The following is a 17,237-nucleotide window of genomic DNA, read 5'->3' as shown; positions in this document are numbered from 1 at the left end:
CCTGAACAAATATAGATGTCAACAAAGCTAAACATAGACATCAACAAAGCTTAACACAAATAAACAAACATACAGCATGATGAACATACATACAACAAACAGTGTGTACTGTCATATATTGTGAATTGCACACACAGGATAGTTGTATGTTTGGTTTTGTTCAAGAAGTGGATGGCTGTTCAAATTATGTTGAAATAAATATTGTTGGGCTAATGTTTTAATTAATAGTTATAGGTCGTTCATGAGTAAACTCTGTTGATGGGAATACAGATCATGCAATCTGCTTACTAAAGGGATTGCACTGTCAGTGTGTATAAATAATGTGTTACTTCAGTGAGGCGGTTTAGTGTTGCAGGGTTATTGCACAGTGATCTTTCTGAAACCGGCGCGGCTAAATTAACTTTGTTTGTGGAAGGTAACTGCCCATGGTTGTCCACTGGATGCACTTGTTGTAAAATGCTTTGTAGCACCCACCAGAGGGGGGCAGTTAAAACAAGTAATTTTCCAGAGTGTCAAGGGCGTGAAATGATTTTCACAGCCTGTTTCCTGACTCAGGAAATGTACGCAGGCTGGAAGGGGAGGGCAGGTTTGCATCATTTGTCTTCTCTGTATTCACAACTACAGATATCCTAAATGTGCATCATTTGTACAATCTGAAGCTTTCTGAAACAATTCAAACAAATAAAAACCTCAACAAAGTAGTATCTTTTCTGTGCCTTTTTATTTTCTACACTTGTTGCTGTTACTGAGTCTGCCAGCAAATGGGTAGGTTTAATGAAGTTACAGAATACAATTTACAAAATCTTAAAGAAAATTGAGAGATTACACTCTGAGGATAAACCATTTACAAACATTCTTAACAAATCTTGGATCACATCAAATGTTTTAGTAAGAGAATAAGAGGCTATTTTGCAGAATGTGAATGTATCTGCAAGATAATTAAAATGACTGACAGTCTCAGGATAAGTGATCCCATGGAGCCTTATGTCACAGCATTCCTCTGACATCAGATGTTAGTGATACCACCTTTACGTCAGGATTCAACATTTGAGGGGTTTTTTCCATACATTGATGTTTCTGATCATCAGTGAAATACGTATTAGGTTTAGCACAGGGATATTTCTGATACAAAACTCAAAAACTATCTTGGAATCCAAACAGTGATACCTCTGCTTGCTGCTGGCTTTGACAGCTCCTGCCAGCTATACATAGACCACAGAATTATGCAGTTGACTATGTGAGATGATCAGTTGACCCTGTTCTACTAAAGGCATCTTTGATCTTCTCACAATCAGCATTGTCTTCGCCCTCCTCCTACCACAAACCTCCTTGAAGTATTTTAGAAGCGGTGTTGTTCATTTAGCCCACAAACCTTGAACCACGCAGGCTCTGAAATAAACCTGTCTGCTTTTGTCAGGGAGAGGTCAGAAAGAGAAAAGAATACCACCAACACAGGTGGTCCGGGGGAAGGGGGGGAAGTGTTGGCATGTGGAGGTCTTTCATCCCATGGATCAGGCTTTTATTGGGGGCCGTCACTGTAACCAAGCGAGGAGCAGGGCAGAGAGGAGATGTGTCTTATAGGTCTAATGAGAGCACATTGGCATCCGTCACTGGGTAGGCTAGTATATGTCTGTCCAAGGTTACCAAGCCGGCGTAGAGCAAATCAGGCAACTTATATTTAGCCTTGGAAATAGCGCTCTGTGGATTATGTCTTGGTGCTATCCGGTTTCGTCTTCAGTGCGTTTTGCAGCGTGAAGGGGGGCTGTGGATCATGAAGAGGCTGCTACTCAGGTGAGGAGCAGGTTCACTTCATGTTCTGAGACCAGCTCTCCTTCCACTTTTTCTAATTTCCCCCCCCCTGCTCGTTTGCCTCCTCTTTTGAATACATACTCTCATTCTAGGGGGCAAACGTTTTTATGGTCTCACATACTTCTTCTGGAGGTGGAGAGCTATTCAGAGAGTCCGAAAGGCACCACAGAAGACAAGCTTGAGTTGGGCTGACAGTTGCACTGAGGGGGAGCAGGGAGTTGCTTCTCATACCAGAGGACAGCCAGCGTGCTTGGACATAACAGAGAATATTTCACAAGCCTACTGACATTTGGGATTTAACAGTAACATGGATGTACTCGCCTTAGAGGCAAAGACTGGAAATGCAGGAGATTCTGATAAGAAGTCTTCCTCGAGGCCAAAACCAAAACCTCCAAAAAAGGCCAAAAGGATTGTTTATTTTGAGGTGGAGATTGTGGACCTAAAGACTAAAGAGAAACTGCTGCTGCTCGATAAGGTCAGTGTCAGGATGCTTAAAAATGGTTTCTGATTACATTTGCCTTTTATATTGAGCGTAATGATTTTTGACGACTGATAATACTTACTACAACTAGTGCATGATCATCACAGAAGTGCTTTACAAAGGCACAATGAGTTCTAAAAAACGTGCATGCCATAGATTTTATAATCAATTACTACGGTTTATCACCTCCCGGTACATTCCTTTTAAAGTTACATCTCATGTCTGTTCTAAAAGTAGCTCAAGCAGAGACTGTGATCACTTTGCAGGGACGTCAGAGGAAACATGTTTGTTGTAGCTCAATAACTACTCGGTTGACACTGTGAGCTGACGGGTAATTGTACAGATATTCATGTACTTCACAGACGGCTCGGTCAAGTGCAGCCATTATCAGTTACGTTACTATTGAGCAAGGGTTGTAGTTAGGAGGTGAGAATTCCCTCTTCGACTGACAGGAATTTTCTGTTCTTGCTAGAGTGCGTGCCTGTGCTGCACTGGGCCAAAAGTAGGCAGGCGCACACGATTAGCAACCTTGTATAAATGTGCACAGTCTTGTCAAAAAACGTGAGGGATCTCATTGCAGATGTAAATGGCTAAATGCATGTATGAACATTTTTAAAGGGAATACAAATGTTTGCAGTAAAGATACAGATACTTTTGTATGTGTAGAACTCCATGTCTTGTGAATTGAGATGTAAATGTCAACATGGTAGTCTACTAATGTCACACTATTTAAGTATTTTTTCTACATTGCAGGTGGAGCCAACTGCCACTGTTTTGGATATAAAAGCTTTGTTTCACAAATCATGTGAGTAAGTTTAAGAAAAAAAAAAGTTATATTTTTACCAATTTGTAATTTTTATTGAATCTCTTAAACACGCCAAGAGTTAAGTTCCTCTCCATTTGAACAGATCCAAAGTGGTATCCAGCCAGACAATCCCTGCGTTTGGATGCAAGTGCGTCTGCTTTTTTCACAATAACTACCTCATTAATCCACATTGATTGTAAAGTGTTGTGGGGACATTTTGTGACATTGTCTCAACTGTCATGTTTTCAGAGGGCAAGTGTCTCAGGGATGAGGAAATTCTGCAGACGCTTCCGGTGGGAACCACAGCCAGCTTTTACTTCAGTGACCTCGGACCCCAGCTCACATGGGGAACTGTGAGTACACACTGACACACAATATTTGTGAACATACAAATGTGTTGCGTGTTTAAGTTAATGAATGAAGTCCTGCATGCTACATTACTGTAAGCTGTTTCAGTAAAAACAGCTGTTTTCAATTGTGTTTTAAAATCGATTTCCCACCTTCAACCTTCCTTTTTGATTCTGTAAAAAAATATTTCAAGATAGTGAGGAAATTACTCTTGAATATGTTCATGATCTGATGCTCTGAACAGCAACGTGAATAAATGAAATGAACATTTTATTTTTTATCACTGAATTAGAATACTTGAAGTTTAAATACAAAATATTAGGTTCAACTTACAATTATTGCTTTCAGCTAACCAAATACAGTTAAGTGACATTTGTTGACATAATTAACTTAATTAAAGTCAACGTTTCAGTTTTTTCAGTGTATCACAGAAGAGGCTTGCTTGTAATAGCCTGCAAAGTATACACTATGTGTACTTAACATGCTCAAACATGCAAAATCACCGGTATGGCCTTTTAAGATTCTTGTACTTTAAATATATACAGAAACTTTCTCACCCACTCAATAACTCTTGAATACCAACAGACAGTGACAGATAGAGGTGATTTGCCGTGGTTCCTTTTTCTCTCACCTCCTGCCGCAGTGCCTGTCCTCTGTCCCAGGACATATAATCTCACAGCTCTATTTCTCCCTAAGGTGTTTATCCCCCTGACCTCTCACTTGGGTTTCACTGTGCCTCTTTACACTCTTGCCCACCCAGTCTATCCATTCCCTGTGCTTAGCAACACTGATACAACCCCCTGCACCCTGCACCCTGCACCCTGCACCCTGCCAGGCTGCCGACTTGTGCCACTGTGGGTGGAGGAGCCTGCTGTGCCCCCGCAGAGATAACCAGTAGCGATTGGCCGCGCCACGCTGAGCCAGGGCTCTGCTGGAGGTGCTGATTCAGGGATCGATTTCACTGTCAGCTGTGCTGCTGCGCTTGATAATATCATTTGTGGAAAGCTGGTATTACAAGCTGCCTTAGTGTCTTGTTTTTTCCATGGGCATTATGGCACTAAATGGTCGTACAACTACACAGACTGTTTTTGTTTTAAGACGGATTTGACATTGGTCATGACGCGGGTTACTAGAGAAGCTTGAGCCATACTGGTGTCAGGTGCACATTCTTCCCTTTGACAGAGAGTTAAGAGTGTTGATCTAACAAGGAGAACATACTTAATTCCACTGGTAGCTGTATTTTTAAGAGCTTTTAATCATTACAGCCGTTTATTGTAACGGTTTTCATGAGCTCTGCATTTCTTTTTTTATTTTCTCATGTGACTGGTTGCTAGATTATTCAAAGCCTTTCTGTCTTTTCTTGCTCACTTCAGGTGTTCCTGACAGAGTGTGTTGGCCCACTTATCATCTACTTAATGTTCTACTTCCACCTTCCCTTCATCTACTCCCCCAAATATGACTTCACCAGCAGCAAGCACTGGGTCGTACAGTGAGTGTCAGCTTCTTTTGGGGATTTGTTTCGATGTTGCTGCAGTGTATCACAGAAGACAAACACTTATAAAGGTTATTGCTGACTCAGGGTAATGGAGTACAGCTTGGCGATGTATTAATCACAGCTCATCATGTATGTGTGTCCTGTTGCAGCTTGGCCTGCATGTGTCACTCCTTCCACTACATCAAGAGGATCCTGGAGACCATGTTTGTCCATCGTATCTCCCATGGGACCATGCCCCTCAGAAACATATTCAAGGTGAGCGAGCTCCATAGTTGTATGTTGATCTCTGAATGTCTGATTAGCTGTGTGTTAAAATGTGTGGCTTTGTTCTTATTCGCAGAAATCTGACCATATGCGGAACAGTATGACTTATAATAATGTCTGTCCCTCTATTTTAGAACTGTGGCTATTACTGGTGCACCGCAGCTTGGATGGCGTACTACATTAACCACCCTCTCTACACCACTCCCTGTAAGTGCAGATATGATAAGAAGAAAATACCCCAACATGTGTTCTGATTGGCCTTCAGTCCTTTAATCTGGTACAGCCATACTTTGGGCAAGTATCTAACGGTTTACAATGGAATTTTAGATTACAAGAAAGATCCCACTTTTGTCAATAGTAAACAACAGAATTAAAAAAAAAGAATGAAAATGCTAACATTTAGTTATTAAATATTGCCCAGATTAATCTCTATAACGAACATCAGCAAGTCTTAGATATTCATCTTGTTATGAGTGCATAGATACCAAATTGGATCCTTGTGTTTCTGAAGTTTTTGAGATACAGCCATCTGTTGTCATGTTATATTTAGTCTTTGGACCCATTACACTACTTATGTTTTCTGAAACACAATGAAATATGTATAGAATACAGTAGTCCCAGGTGCCCATGGGTGGGTTCATCAATGGTTCTGCTATACATCCACAGATTATGGGCAGCAGCAGGTGAATACAGGACTTTATATTTTCTTGGTAAGTTTTAGATCTGATATATTTATGTCTCTAATAATATTCCTAACATTAAACTGATCATCTTTGGATGTCTTTACTCCCACAGTTCTGTCAAGTAGGAAACTTTTCCATCCATGTGGCTCTACGTAACCTCAAACAACCAGGCAAGTTTTTTCTGATAAGGCACATAGGGGTTAGCCATAAACCTAATTTTTCTAATTAAAAAAAACATCAGATTGTACAGAACACTTCAATATTTTTTTGTGTGTTTACACTTCATCTCAGGTTCAAAAACAAAGAAGATTCCTTACCCGACGAAAAATCCCTTCACTTGGATGTTTTGGCTGGTCTCTTGTCCAAACTACACATATGAGGTAAAGCAAAGTAGCCCTACACTCTGACTGGAAAAATGAAAGGAATATGTCCGTCTTAAGATAGAATAGACTAATTGTACGTTTGTCGTGAGTAATTAGAATTTGTTTGGCTTTATTAAACAAGGAACGCGCAGAACAACCATCAGGACAAACATTAATTTATGTCTTTATAACACGAACGAAAAAACAAATCTATAAGCACACCAACAGCCACCTCAACATATACAAACAAACACATTCAGGCAGTAAAACTACGAGGTGACCTGATGCCATACTAAATGATGGCTTTTAAAATGAATTATCTTCTGAACATCTTAAAACAAGGAAACTGTTTGTAATAATTTCTTTATCACAGTTTTTTTCCCCCGCTCTCTCTCAGTTAGGTTATTTCTTGTATTTTGCAGCGAGTAGCATTGCACATTCAAACCCTGAAATACTAATGGCAACTGTTGTCTGCCTGTCTGTTCAACAACTAGCAAAATCCTGCCCTATAAAATGAACTGTTGCTGCCATCTACTGGTTATGCCTGTCACTTGTTTTAGAAATCTCAGAGTGTGTGTGTGTGTGTGTGTGTGTGTGTGTGTGTGTGTGTGTGTGTGTGTGTGTGTGTGTGTGTGTGTGTGTGTGTGTGTGTGTGTGTGTGTGTGTGTGTGTGTGTGTGTGTGTGTGTGTGTGTGTGTGTGTGTGTGTGTGTGTGTGTGTGTGTGTGTGTGTGTGTGTGTGTGTGTGTGTGTGTCACAGCTGGGCACCTGGATCGGCTTCACGTTGATGACCCAGTGTGTGCCTGTGGCTTTCTTCACCATTGTGGGCTTCATCCAGATGACAGTGTGGGCCAAAGGCAAACATTACGGCTACCTAAAGGAGTACAGAGATTATCCCACCCTGCGCTCCTCCATACTCCCCTTCATCCTCTAAAGCCTGCCAGAGAAAACAACAGGTTCTACCCACAACCACCCCTCTCTGATGGGCTACTTTTTGAAGGCCTTTCCATCCACTGGATGCCAGAAAGTGTCTTCTGAGGTCGGAAGGATTTCGGTCATTTGGACTCCATTTTACGGTTATGGTTACTCTGAGTGTTCAAACGAATGCAGGACTGTGAGAGGCAATAGACGCCATCAGAGTTAAATGCAACAAAGTCTTAATTTAATGTTGAATGTGATCTTGAAGAGCAAGAGGATGAAACATTTGTTTTGCTACTTTGATAAGTTTTAACATGTTTGAGGTGCTGTTTCATTTTATTGTAAGAATCACAACCTGATCAGTGGAGTTTCCCACAGAGCTAATCTGCATTGTCAAACTAGTGTGCAGCCTGGAGCTGACAACTTTGTGGCCTCATGCAGAGTTCTGCTGTTTCAAGTGACCTTTACACTAGAGCTATCTGGTCCAGAAAATGTATGCCAATTACCACATTTCCACCATGGTTGAAGATACAACTGTATTTCAGTAGAAGGAACAAGTGCATATCTCATTTAGTAAGAAAACTCTGACAGATGATTATAATGTTCATTAAGAAGTAGTGAAAAGAAAAGTGACTGTCATTAAATTATCTTCAGAGTTTGACATACTTAATATGAAGTTGCTGCACCTTTCTTTTATTTTTGAACTGATCTAAAGAGTTTCTAAAATACTAGACTTAAACTTTGAATGGTGGTGCTTTCCAAGATTGGATAAGGTCATTGAAAACACATCCTAAATAATTTACTTTGCAATTCCATTTTCACTGAATGTGCATAACAGAGCGCTGCGCCGACTGAACCTTCAAATAAAATCAGGAACTTTTATTTTATTGTATTTGGCGTCCTGCTGCGTTGTTTGTGTGAGGAGATTATTCAGTTTTGAACACAACCTTTATCTAAAGTTTGTCTACAATATTTGAGTGTGCCCTTACACAGTCTGAGGGCAACTCTGACCTACTGTAGCCATATATTTATGCATATTGTTGATATGAGGAGTGTCATAAATAAGAAAAGAACTGACTAAACCGAGAGACAAGCTTTATTCGTGAATCTGGAAGAAGTGTTTCGTTACAGATAAAAAGGGGGCAAAACACATCGGACATGTGGACTACAGCTTATGGAATGTTACAATTCAAGAGGCTAGCTTACATACAAAAGAGACACTGGACAATTTATGAATGGATGATAAATTAAAATATTGCATTTGATCAAGATACCTGCTCTGTAAACAGGCACTAAGCAGCTGTATTTCATTTCAAATCATATATTCAGTATAACAATAACATGTATGTAAGCAAACTCCATTAGGCCCCGCATTTCTCTGGTCTGCAATTGTTCCCCAAAATGTTAATAGTTGGACCACAGTCAGAACTGAATAAGATACAAAAAATAGATGAAAACAAACAAACATATTGCCTTCCCAGCAGGTAGTGGTATATCATATTGGTTACACATAACATAGTCCAACATCAGCAGTTGTTGGTAGCATGATGAGTCAGGAATCAGACTTGTGATGCAGATATGGATAGTCTGACTTCCCCAGCAAAAACGGATTTGAGGGAAATCTCACAACAGATGTGCTCTATGTGTATCTGTGTGACTCAAAAGAGCTTCTGGACTCATAGAAGGTATCATAACAGATCGAGCAGGAAATCAGGTTTAGAGTCAGATAGAAACAGACAAGTTTTGTGTGAATCAAAAGCTGTAACGCTTTGCTGGCAGCACGGTGCAGTGCAGCATGTCTGTGGGTACATTCACCTATAGGTGGTCCACTTGGTGCAGGTCTCAGTCCGCCTCAATGGCTGCAGTATCCATCTTTTGCAGAAAAAGTCATTGCTCCTCCAAAGATGACTAAACGTACCGGTCCATTCCCTTGACGATGCAATTTAACGGCACGGTTGAAATGAAAACCATTTGAAAACTAGAACGGCATAATGAGAGGTAGGATGACTGTTTTACAGTTTCTGATCATTCACAGTGAAAGATCATTCCACCGCAGGCCGCCCCCCCCCACTCACCCTTTACATATTCAGTATATGAAGGTGGGTGGTAGTATATAGATGGGAGAAGGCACTGCATGAATGTTTGGGTCGATGCAGCATTGTCTGTTTGTTATGTGCATCCCACTTCAGACGTCGTCGTATTCCAGGAAGTGGGTCCTCTGCAGCACCTTCACATGTCGCTCATAGATTTTGAGGGCAGGGCCGAGTCGGATAGACAAGCCAGTCAAAACGTCACTGCGCTGCATTAGGAGAAGGGACTTCCCATCAATTTCCTGTGGGAGAGAGCTCAGTTAGCATCGGGAGCATATGGTTAAAAGGCATGTTCTGAAGGCTTAACATCTATTAAACCTTGAGTGTTGTCTCCCCCCTCTGGCTGGGAAAGTGAATACCATAAGGGAGAGACCAAAGGATGCAGCAGCAGATATGAGCGTGGCAGAAGTGCATGTAGAGGTTGCTCAAGCAAAAATAAGAAAAAGTGGTGTTTAGAGAAAGGATTCCATTCAAAAGATTTGTACTGGAAGACTCTACTGGAGGTTTAGGGAGATGCTGCAAGCAACCCTGCAGACATACGAGTGCCAGGACGGCCAAGTCGCCACAGATGGCAGACACCACAACTCCATTGTTCTACCAAATACAGAGAGATTCATCTGGTGGGCATAGGCTTGATCAACATAGCAAGAATTGTTTGGCAAGGGCTTCAATGTAACAGACGCTCATTTATATGGAAAAGCCCCGCACTGCAGCTTTAATGTAACTAATTTCATTATTAAATAGCTGCCAGGACACAATGTGTAGAAAGCTAATTCAACCCTAAAATCATGTTTTATAGAATTTGTCCTAGTCACTTCTCCACAGCCAGCTTTCTTCTCACTAATAAATGGTTACTCGCCACAGCATACATTACTATTGGACCGTGCGAAACATTAAATACAATCTGCCTTTACAAATGCCCTGGACGATGGGATATGCATGGTTTTCAGTTTACATGTAGCGCCACCAGTGGCAGCGTTGAGGCGGTGCACTAACCTGTGTTCGAAACGCCACAGCCTGCTCTGGAAAGCCTGCAGCTGAGAAGTAGCTGGCCACATCTGACACAGTCCACTGCATCAAGTTCTGGCTCATGTTCTCCTTCTTCACAGAGCTGGAGTTAGAACAGAGACAAAGGAATAAGAGACAGCGTGAGCTTTCTTCAAAAGCTAATGTCTCACTTTGTTGCTGTTTTTTGTCAAAGCTTTTACGTGACCTTCTGTGTGGTCACGTAATTATTGAAATGACTGTGCCTAAGAAATATGTAAATCAATGATTCAACTAACTCAGAATAAAAGTCAAAAGTGTATAAAACATTGTAGAAAGATAAGTGACATTATCTTATTGTTTGGTCAAATGCATTTCCAGTTGAGGACGTAATGATTTGCTTAGTGAAAGGATACTCACACTTCATCATCTTTAACACCATTCAGAAGACTGACTTCTTCTGCTGGGAAGGACGTTATATCTAACTTGTTCTTTAATGTACCTGTAAACAAAATAGAAGTATACATTATTACATTAAAGTGAGAACAAAACATTGCCAATAAATGATCAAATCCAAGTCAACATCTTCTGTGCATTCGGCCTCTGAATCCAAGCTGTGTTCAGCTCCATTTCTGATAGGCAGTGATGGAAACATTACGTTATCATTTTTAAAGCAAGGTGACGCCTGTTGAGGTTTATATATCAAATCAACAGGGATTTGAACAGTTATTATAATTTATTTATAGGGTCTATTTCCTGATTTTACTGTTTTTTCCAAAACGGCATAAGTACATTAATCTTTGATGGAAAATGGGGATATGGGAGCAAAGACAATGGCCTACATGGGAACCATATTTGTAACTTTTGTTGTTTTTTTTTTTGTTATTATCTTTTAGGCATTTTTCCTTTATATAGATAAATAGATTTTAAAGGGGAGAGAGAGAGAGAGAGAGAAGGAATGACATGCAGAAAGGCCCTCAGGCCAGAGTCCAACCCTGAGCCCCCGTTGATAAAAGTTTAAAATGTGCAGCCTCCTATCCCTGTTATTGAGTGGTGCAAACAAACAGCAGCAGAGTTGTGATGAAATGGAAGTGATGCCTTTTCCATGGGACTAGTATCCCTCACTGAGTCCTCCCCTTCACGGTACAGTATGTTTTTCCATTAGAGTTTGTTCACGGTTCAGTACAATGAGGGTACAGTGAATGGGAGTTGATACAGCACCATTACTATACAGAACCTGCCCACCGTCACAAGATGCTGGCAGGACTGTCCGCATGCATGTGATGTATGACAGGGAAGAAGGCCTCGTTTTTAGGTGAGTGCAGATCCTTCTAGATTCAAGATTCAAAAGGTTTAGCTAAACCCTTTCAAAGTACTGTGGCATGGCAGTTTACTTTCTTATATGGCATGCTAGTTTTTTGCTATGAATTGTCTTGGTAATGTCCCACTAAGGAGGGAACAATCCATGTTATTATTTTTATTTTTGTATGTATTTTTTATTAAATGTAAACCATTTGTAAGCACTTCGATTGCCGTAGAGCCATTTAAAGCTTTTAGCATTTCAATCTTCTTAATTGTCTAAAAGTGTATCATGTCTACAGGCCATCTCTACTAGCATAGCTTTTATTACTGCAGAGAGGTGCTGCGTGTTTTGAGCAACAACTTTTAACTGTCAAAGTAAGCACCGTCTGGATCAGTAGGTAGTGGGAGAAGCTTGAGAGGCATTCAGAAAATCTTGAGCAAGCCTCAAGGCAAGCTCAAGTCAAAAAGGCCAACCAGTCAGAACGTTATTTGAAACATAAGCTGTCATTACCTTAATCCTTAGGTGTGTTTTTCCCGAAGATTAAAGAGCAAACTAGTGATCAATTTGTTCTGGGCCAAACAGATGCGACTACACAGCAGTTATAAAAACAAAACATGAGACACTATGTTACTCACAGTTGTCAGATGGCAAAGACAGTGCCTGTGGTCTTGCATCCGATACATTCCTGGTTTCTTCCTGCTGGTGAAACAAAACAGAACCAAAAAAGATACATGAAATGTGAAGTCTGAAGCAGGAAAGTAAAAAGAGCAGCAGACGTTGAGGTGGTGTTGTTATTTACCAGCCCTGCTGCATAGTCTGGTACCAACTGGTCGGATGAAAGGCCACTTTCCACCGCCTGGCCTCCATCTTCTTTCTTCACGTTGTTCTTTAAAGCGCAGGGGCTGGTAGCTGCAGAGTGGACGGCTGGCTTTGTGGCTGCTGCCAACAGAGTAAGCACATGCTGATGTCATTATTACTGTCACACCTGACTTACATTCTATGCAAATGTAAGTGCCTATCAAAAGCTAAAGAATCTTAGACTTCTTAAATGTGTTTATTTTTTTAACACTGTTTATGAAGTTGTTAAAACACGCTGATGGATGACTGCTTGTGTTACTGCAGGAAGTGATTGCCTAGCCAGGGAAATGTATTGCTAACATTAACTGAGGCATTTGTATCGTAAACAAACAACTATGTCACCCATCCAGCTCCCATCCCAATTCACAACTAAGCATACGTCTTGCACATGAAGCAATATTTGAGAGCCCCATAATACCGGGTGTGCACATTAGACAGTCTCTAGCCGTGTGAATACCTTTGTCCCTCTGCATTCCTGGGTGCTGGCGCTCCGTTGGGCACACAGCAGAATGATAGGCCCAGTCATTGTGTGTGAGGGCCCTGGGGCTGGGGGGGGGCAAGGAGCTGGGCCTCTCACCAGCCTTCTGTACAGAGGCACTGTCCAGGCCGGAGACGGGTCCACAGCCGGGGCCAGGCCGAGTGCCAGAGGGGGAGCAGGGGGCCGAGGTGGCACGCACAGGGGCACAGCGCACACTGGCATCTACCTCAGGGCGGCCAGGAGAGGGTCCGTCCTGCCCATCCCGGCTCTCATCAGCCCCCTCCTCGTCTACATTACTGTCCGTGTCCATTGCCATTGAAGTGTCAGCCTAGCAGCAGAAGTGCAACATATGATTTTCATTCCGTTGTATTTATAATCTACCAACAAAAACACCATCAAAAAACTAAATAATAACAAGTCAGGCATGACTGATTGTCTCCGTTGATTCAATCAAAGACTAACAGCTTTAGGGGATTAGAAAACATTAACCCAGTGAGAGAAAAGACACTCAACAATGAATTCATTATTTTGACAACAACTTAAAAAGCTGGTAAAGCCTGTGCCTGAGCACTAATTGCAGGCTGCGAATGTCACATGAAAACACCATACAGATGTCGCAATGTGACCGCTCTGGTGAATGATTGCCCCTGAAGGCTCTCCGCGGTGCAGTAGTCATTCCGCAGACTGACTGTCCTTCAACCGCAAACGCGTTTCTACGCAATTAAACACTTGGATGTGTAGGTGTCTGGTTGCATACAAGTAGTTTTTAACATACGCACTCATTCCTTTCGTTATGTGGGAGGTGGGGGTTTGTCGACGGCGCCCTGAGTAAGAAAAAAAATACCTTGTTTGCGACTGCGTGTCCAAGACCCAGCAGTCGAGCACAAGAGCGCACTAAAGCCCGCCCCGCTCCTGAGAAAAGAGCCGCTTGTATGGCGTTCACCCATCGCACTGCATTTCACATAACTTTCACGGAGACACGGTCACAAAAGCACATCATGCCCCCCCCCCCCCCCCCCCCCCCGTCTGATCTTAACCCAGCACGATTTTCATCCTGGCTCATATGAAACCAGGCGATATATGCTCAGTGCGTTCCGATCTTTAGAGGCCTACTTGATTGATCATTCTAACACACGGAGTAGATAAAGAGCCGATGGGAGGCGTTATAGGTTTTTCTCAAATTTCCTCCAAAGTGCGCATGGAGTTGCGAGCCGTGGTAAAAACCTCGCCATTGTGTCCGAGGTCTTTAACGGAGCGCTCCCCGGGGGCCGAGCCACGGCAAAGCACACCGGAGGAAGAAAACGAGCTTTAACTCGACGGGCAGCGAGCATCAGCCGCCTCGTTTACCAAGCACTTTGACTTTGCACCGGGTCAACGATTTACAGTAGAGTAAAGGAGTCTGTTATCGGACACGTCACTGTCTACATCTCACCCTCGTATTCAAGTAAATTCTGCATTAAGCCCCGAGTAGCAGCCTGTTTTAAAGTAATCGTACTCGTTTTTGGTATCGACGCACACGCGTTTTTAGAGAACAAAGTCAATTTGATCTCAGCTTAACCCAAATCGGATCCGCTCTACATCGCTGCTGGACGAACAGTTTGCGGTCGCTTCACGTTAGTTCAGGTCCCAACAGTGTTACCGGCTCCTACATGTATCATTACTTTGCAGTGATGTGGCTTGTCTTAAATATGCTCAGCAACATCGTTTCTAGACACTGAGAAGTGATGCCATTGTGTGCGGGACGAGAGAGGCCATAAAAACATCCAGCACCAAGCATTAGACGTGACCGGGCTGGGCTGCGTGTCCGACAATGGATCTAGGGGTTCGACTTTATGCACTGGCAGCACTGCGTCTGCAATCGTGCATCACTTGAAATACAGCTACAATGTGCATACATGAACATACAATAGCTGTATAGTGAGTACTTTGACAATGATAATATTAGACTGTGTTGCTGTTCTACGGGGCAAAACATAGTGATGGTCATATTTTAAAGTCCAGACGGTAGGGGTGATTTCGTCATGGGCAGACATGGCAAGGATATGGCTCTGGTGACATTTGGTGTTTTGCATGGAATGGATGTCCTCGTCAACATCCACACAATGTCCCAGCGTCCCCCATCAGGTTCCTACATCCGCGGTGTTTGAGACTTTTTTCCTTCACCCACTCCCACATACTAAGGTGGTAATAATGAAAAACTGTATTTCCTGCCCAGGCTTCCAAAATAAAAGCCTCACTAGCAAGCACATGAATTGACGCTCTTATTTTGAAGGCGAATGTTTACGACTTCCGGGCTACGTCTGCTACTCTCTCGCTAGCTTGGCAGAGTCCTCCTCCCCTTCGCTCAACGCCGAGTTTGGGGCTCGAAAAGCGCTTTCTGCTGCCGATAATGGTGGCTCGGGTTGTTGCAGACTGGCAGGACGGTGCAACTTTTCTTGTCTACAAATTACACTTCTGACCCGCCCGTTAAAAGTGTTTTCCCGCTTAACAATGCTACACTCTCACTATAAGCGCACCTTCTGTTGTCTTTTTCTCTCGTCTCCACCTAGGCAGCGCTCGAACCGCCGCTCCCCGTCTGCGGCAGTTTTGGGTGCACTTGCAAATCACTCCCCTCACCACTCCCCGTGTAGACACAAACATACGTGTTTTTCTCGCCAAAGCAAACAATATATGTGCCTAGATTTTTTCCTCCACCTGTTAATTTGATATGACAATGAGATGCGAGCTCTTGCCTCCTCGCATCAACCTCCACGTACCTCCAAATCCTCCTCGTCCTGGTCCACGGGACCGAAAGCGCTGTCCCCGTTGCTCAGGTCAGAATGACTGGCTTCTTCCACCGCGCTCCTTCTCGCAGTCGTGGTTACATCGTCTTTTTTTCTGCTTCTTCGCTGAACCTTGGCGGCATTCCGGTATGAAATAGAGCCCTTGTAATTAACTTTGAGCACGGTTTGTTCCTGAATCAGTTTCTCCAATTCTGCACAGGTTCGGTCGGGCTCGGACCCGTGTCGTCTCCGGACCATTCGGCAAATCCTCTCCAAGTCCGGCCGGGCTTTTCGCGACCGCAGCGAGTCGATAGTGTCCAGGATCCACTTGCGGTACTCGGCTTCAGACATCTTTTTTGTGCTCGGTTGGTTCGCTTGCTTCTTGCTTTTTTTCTTACCTTAGTGCGTCAACCTTGTACGTTACACACGGTGTTTTTCGTGAGCCGCGGTCCGAGCCCAACTGAGAAGCGGAAACCTTGCTGTACGCCTCCTGCGTTTGCGTGTGCGCTTAAGGTGGACCGACGGAGTTGCAGGGAAAAGTTTCACTCTTGAGGGGCTTTAAGGTGGAATAGCTGTCCTGGACGAGGACGAGCGCGCGTACCCGGATCCATGTGCGCCATAAAGGGTGCAAAAGGTGGCCATTTATTTCAAGAGTTAGAAAGTGTGGTAACGCCTTTGAAGTAGTGAATGAAGGTGGGGCATATGTGGTCCATCTTTTTCACGTAGAGCTTCGCAAGATCGGGTTAAAGAGTCAGAGGCGTGTGCGCTGGTGTTTTGGGCTCCATGTGTTGCCCTACTCTAGATCAAGCTGTGGAGGTAGACAATAAAATATGTTCATAAAAGCCAACACCTTAATTAATCAGTATATATCGGTATATATATATATATATAATAATGCATTTTCTTATGAAATACAATAAGTGATTGATTAAAAAATTACAAATATTTTAGATTTTTTGATTGAAACTGATTTTTTTACAGTAAAAAAAAGGTTATTCGAAACACTGAACTGGAACCTGCTGTTCTTTGTATACATTAACATTTAATACATGACATCTATATTCATAGCCGTTTTAAGACTAGCTTATGATTTACCTTAGTCATTTTTATAAACACGTAGGTCTCTATGGTCAATAATTGGATAATGCATATCCATAATATGTATCTTATTATACTCTCAAATAATCACTTTTCATTATTGTTTGTTGTCAACAATAATGAAGTGGCTTTAATATTTTCAAATTCTTGCTCTTTAACATGATCTCAAATGTCCTATTTGTGAATCCTGAATAGGAGAACCCTGAAGGTGGCAATACATTTTGAGTGTTGCTGAAAGCTGGTAATTGATCCCATAATGTGACAGGATGAACACAACTACATTATTCAATTGCAGCTGCCAGCCTCCCAACACATTGACCATGAAAGACAATACAGTTGTCCCACCCCACCTACCAATAAGTATGTTCTTCTGATCCGGTGAGCAGCCTGAAGCTGCGAGTACCTTCCTTGACATAATGGATGTCAAAAAATACAACTTTAAATGTGATAATCCTAAATCAGTGTGACATTGTGTATGGTGAAGAGAGCTTACATATAAC

At 42.5% G+C, this 17,237-nt stretch overlaps 2 protein-coding genes across 4 annotated transcripts; one reads left to right on the top strand and one right to left on the bottom strand.

The window, feature by feature from the left end:
* The first annotated feature begins 1,711 nt into the window (after window positions 1-1,711).
* tecra (trans-2,3-enoyl-CoA reductase a) lies at window positions 1,712-8,056 on the top strand. The gene is made up of 11 exons (XM_079642641.1): window positions 1,712-2,284; window positions 3,044-3,095; window positions 3,199-3,243; window positions 3,345-3,448; window positions 4,817-4,932; window positions 5,088-5,193; window positions 5,337-5,409; window positions 5,869-5,912; window positions 5,998-6,055; window positions 6,177-6,265; window positions 7,007-8,056. Exons 1-11 carry the CDS (start codon window positions 2,117-2,119, stop codon window positions 7,178-7,180), a joined length of 1,029 nt encoding a protein of 342 aa, XP_079498767.1. The 5' UTR covers window positions 1,712-2,116; the 3' UTR covers window positions 7,181-8,056.
* Window positions 7,250-16,353, bottom strand: samd1a (sterile alpha motif domain containing 1a). 3 transcript variants are annotated; one of them, XM_079642638.1, is made up of 7 exons: window positions 15,634-16,353; window positions 12,857-13,205; window positions 12,341-12,477; window positions 12,177-12,240; window positions 10,659-10,740; window positions 10,251-10,365; window positions 7,250-9,496 (listed from the first exon to the last, which is right to left on the bottom strand). In XM_079642638.1, the coding sequence occupies exons 1-7, from the start codon at window positions 15,988-15,990 to the stop codon at window positions 9,350-9,352; spliced, it is 1,251 nt and encodes a 416-aa protein (XP_079498764.1). In that variant the 5' UTR covers window positions 15,991-16,353; the 3' UTR covers window positions 7,250-9,349. The 3 variants fall into 3 exon arrangements, with proteins under 3 accessions (XP_079498764.1, XP_079498765.1, XP_079498763.1); XM_079642639.1 differs by having other exon boundaries at window positions 12,177-12,237; window positions 12,341-12,480; window positions 15,634-16,348; XM_079642637.1 differs by having other exon boundaries at window positions 12,341-12,480; window positions 15,634-16,341.
* Between the last annotated feature and the right edge of the window lie 884 nt (window positions 16,354-17,237).

The sequence above is a fragment of the Notothenia rossii genome, assembly GCF_949606895.1.
Source record: "Notothenia rossii genome assembly, chromosome: 8".
NCBI classification, from domain to species: Eukaryota; Metazoa; Chordata; class Actinopteri; order Perciformes; family Nototheniidae; genus Notothenia; species Notothenia rossii.
The sequence above is the reverse complement of the archived record's forward strand: the minus strand, read 5'-3'. Positions and strand labels throughout refer to the sequence as shown.